General features: G+C 41.1%; 1 protein-coding gene across 1 annotated transcript; it reads right to left on the bottom strand.

The window, feature by feature from the left end:
• Nucleotides 1-61: 61 nt before the first annotated feature.
• LOC105568908 lies at nt 62-2329 on the bottom strand. The gene is made up of 2 exons (XM_012024978.1): nt 1623-2329; nt 62-162 (listed from the first exon to the last, which is right to left on the bottom strand). The coding sequence occupies exons 1-2, from the start codon at nt 2266-2268 to the stop codon at nt 131-133; spliced, it is 678 nt and encodes a 225-aa protein (XP_011880368.1). The 5' UTR covers nt 2269-2329; the 3' UTR covers nt 62-130.
• Nucleotides 2330-3815: the final 1486 nt, after the last annotated feature.

Here is a 3815-nt window from a genome sequence, read left to right as displayed (position 1 = left end):
GGGGTGGCCTCGTCTCCCCATTTTCCAGTTTAATTCCTCGAGGAGTTCCTCGAGAGCATCGTTTTCATTCTGGATTTTCACCCAGAAGAAAGTGGGAGACTCCACCCTGAGGATCTTTACCCGCAGGGGGCTACGGGTCAGCTGTTGAGTATCGATCGCAGGGATTTCCATTTCTAAAAAGAATAAATAAAATCCGGGTTGAGTTGCTGCATGACGGAACATGCTAATTTGAGAGCTTCTGCTGGTTGTTCTTGCAAATCGCTCCTTCATCTCTATTAATCCTTAAGTTTGAGTGTATATCCGGTAGTTTCTTTTGGAGGGAGGGGAGGATACATGTGTTGTGGGACCGCATCGTTCTTCGAGGGAGGGTGTAGTTCGGCAAGCTCTGTCTCATTATGGTCGGAGCGAGCTGGGTGATAGTTATTCGGAGGTTTGGTTTCGGGTTTTTTATTTGCCAGATGCAACAGCAGATGAGTCACTGAGTCCCATATTGCTCCCAGCAGGTACACTGACCACCCGTATACAGTATGTAAGGCGTATCCATGTACCAGAGTATCCAGAATTAATTTTGCAGTTCTTATACATAAATATATTCCGAGCATTCCGGCGCTGATATTGCCGAAGATTAAGAATTTATTCCAGAATTTTAGCCAGGCTGACATAGCAACCTTTTCGATAGAAGCTTCATCGAGAAGGTTGGAGATCGACCCCCCGTGTAGTGTGGTTGGTCGTCCCATTACTCCTCTCGCTACGGTGTTAAGAACAGAGGGTCGCTCAGCGGGAAACATTATGTGATCCTTAAGTTCTTCTAAGTCGTCTTGTGAATATATGCCACTGGTGGCAAGTGCTCCGGGGCTAATATATTTCCAGGATGGTCTGGTTAGAGGTTTCATGACGGCTGGAGCTACTATTTCCACCGGTCTCGGCATGAGTTTATACCAGGCGCCCCCGAGATGGTACATAGGTGGGGCGAAGGAGTTGCAGGTAATCTGCGTTCCTTGGCGTAATAAAATGTGTGTTTGCGGTGTTAGAAAATATGTACGGTTTTCTCGTACTACCGGGAGTTGATCGTAACAATCCTGAGTTTGAGCCAGCTTCACTTCGACCGGGACACATTTTACGATGTGAATTACTTCTCCGGCAGATAAAGCCATGTATCCGGGGCCTTTCATGAAGTGATAGGCGAAGATGTCGGGAGAGCGCGAGGCTATAGCTAGGGCATTCTGCATTAGTCGTAACTCGAGATTGCATTGTTGCGTTAGGATATTTTGGTACAATAGATTTATTTGAGTTCGAATGTGTTTTTCTACGTAAACGAATTTTGAATTCATATATGTGAATATATCAAGGTTGTTTATACGGCCAGAATTTTTGAATACAGCGACACCGGGCGTGGTTTCGAAAATTATTAGCTTAGGGTGTTCAGTTCGAGTGAGCGTGTACCCGCATGTAGCGTATTTGCCCGTGCTGGTTAGGGCAAAAACGGTTTCTTTCTGTCTTTAGTGAATAAGCGACTTGAGATAATTCGCTTAAATTATCGATTATTCTATCCGCAAACCCTTGATATAGCACGCTATAATCAGAGAATTTACACGAGTCTGCGGGCACTGGATCCCAGAAAGTATTTCCACCTTCAATGTCAGTGCATTTTGTAGCGCTAAGTTCGCAGGCTACACCTGATCTAAGTTGCACTCGGTTATTATGTAAACGGACGTCAGCGACGTAATCTTGTATTGTGATTTTTATGTTGCCTAATACTACGACGTTTCCCCAACTTCCGTAAGGATCTGAATAGGCACCTCCGGAACACGATCCGTCGTTGTCAACGTGACCAGCTAGAACTACTGGGCGACTTGTAGTTTGATTTGGTTTTAATCCGGCAATTATAGTTCCTGCTATTTCGAAGCTTCCGTAAGTGTACATATTCTGGCACGCTTCTCGAGATGTCTCGCTTATGTATGAATATTTGCCGTTATAAACATCCATAGTGTGAGACCACATTCCGCATTTCCTAATTAAACGATCTATTTCAACCTTGCATTGTATTACCTTTACGGATTTGAAATCATTAAGCTGGAGTAATTGTATGTAAACTCTGCTAGAGTTTACACTCGGCAAGGGGATGTCGCATTCTTCGACATTTATTAGTGATAGTGTGGTTAAGTTGGCCGATGCAGAACCGCAATCGTATCCTATTATTCCATAAGTCCGTTGAGTTTTTATGATTAATATTAACATTATAATTATTTCTTTAATCCAGGGATCCATCTGTAAGTTACATAAGTGACTACTTAGTACTTGTTGTAATATGAGAAATTCGTAATCGGTTATAGGGTGTACAATTTTGCTATTTTTCTTGATTCTAATTCTCACATTGTTTTTATTTAATATTTCTAAAACTTCGTGAGGTCCGGTGTAGTGATCTCCGAATTTACCTGGTTTAGGCCCTTTTTGTAAGAATACGTGATCTCCGGGTTTAAAGGTTTGAGGGTTGATTTTTTTGTCGTGGTACCTTTTTGATTTATGTTTAGCCTCTATGACATTTTCACGAGCGTTGGTCTGTATGGCGTGAAGTTGTGTAACGAGATTTATTAAATAGTCATCATAATTAGCTAATTTGTCTTTCGGGGCCAGAGATTCGTTCGATGGCATCCTTGCAATTTTACCGAAAACTAATTCGTAAGGAGTATGTTTGGTGGCTTCATGTACGCCTGTGTTATAATTGAACATTGCGAGTCCGATCCACCGATCCCATTGTTTCTGTTCATTTGCATATTGCTTCAGATATTCTCCTAAAACATGATGTGATCTTTCTAGTGAACCGTTGGATTGTGGATGAAAAGCAGTTGTACGAAATTTGCGAATTCTAAATATTTTGGCAATCTTTCTCATTAAATCGCTAATAAAATTTCTTCCTTGGTCTGTTAATATTGATTTAGGTGCTCCCAATACGCAAATAAATCTATCTACGAAAGCTTCTGCTATGGTTTCAGCAGTTTGATTTGGTAGGGGTATTCCCATGCAATATTTTGTTAATTGGTCCTGCAAAGTCAGAATATATTGGTTTCCTCTTCCTGTTTCGGGCAAAGGGCCTACTATATCCATTGCTACTTTATCAAAGGAAGATCCGGGTGTATCTGTGATGAGCATAGGTTGTTTAGTTTTTACTCGCACTAATTTCTTTAATTGACATTGTAAACACTGCTGAATATGTTGTTGAATGTCGGATTTTAAATTTTCCCAATAGTATTTATGTTTTATTCTGTTGTAAGTTTTCGTAACGCCTCTATGTCCTCCGGTAGGCGAGCAGTGCATTTCGCCAATTATGACGGGGCGGAGATCCTTAGGAGGGTATTTAATTGATCCGTTACATATAATTAATTTTATTTCTGACTCGACAAAATTCAGTTGCAGGAGAGGTCTGATATCTCCCCATGGCACGTTGTTAACGGTATCTGTTTTTGCGATACTGATCGTCTCTAATTTTAGTCTATTGGCGGTGTCTTGTAAATCTTTTATTACCGCGTTGATCTGCGCCAGGGTCATGGTCGGTCCTTCTCGTAGACCCTCGCTAATAGGTAAAGCCATATGGTAATGTTTTTTATATTTTATGGCCTTCGCTTTTCCTAGGATTAAGGGACTTAAGCGTGGGATATCGTTTCTTTCGAACAATTTTTGAGATCCTGAATCTAGTGGTTTCCCATTAGTGTCGACGAAATAAGCAATGTTATCTTTACGTAAAAATAGTAGATCCCGTGTTTCTATTACGTTATTTTTTGATGTCTGGGTATCAATAATAGAAGATTTTTCCTTTG

The sequence above is a fragment of the Vollenhovia emeryi genome, unplaced genomic scaffold, assembly GCF_000949405.1.
Source record: "Vollenhovia emeryi isolate VEMERY1.0 unplaced genomic scaffold, V.emery_V1.0 DF942420.1, whole genome shotgun sequence".
Classification (NCBI taxonomy): domain Eukaryota; kingdom Metazoa; phylum Arthropoda; class Insecta; order Hymenoptera; family Formicidae; genus Vollenhovia; species Vollenhovia emeryi.
This window is presented reverse-complemented; position numbering and strand designations above follow the sequence as displayed.

Excerpts from the sequence above, each read along its gene's own strand:
- LOC105568908 (XM_012024978.1), bottom strand. The coding sequence starts at position 2,268 with ATGGATCCCTGGATTAAAGAAATAATTATAATGTTAATATTAATCATA. Across the intron at positions 163-1,622 it reads TGACATTGAAGGTGGAAATA|CCTGCGATCGATACTCAACA; the intron begins CTTTCTGGGATC and ends GAAATGGAAATC.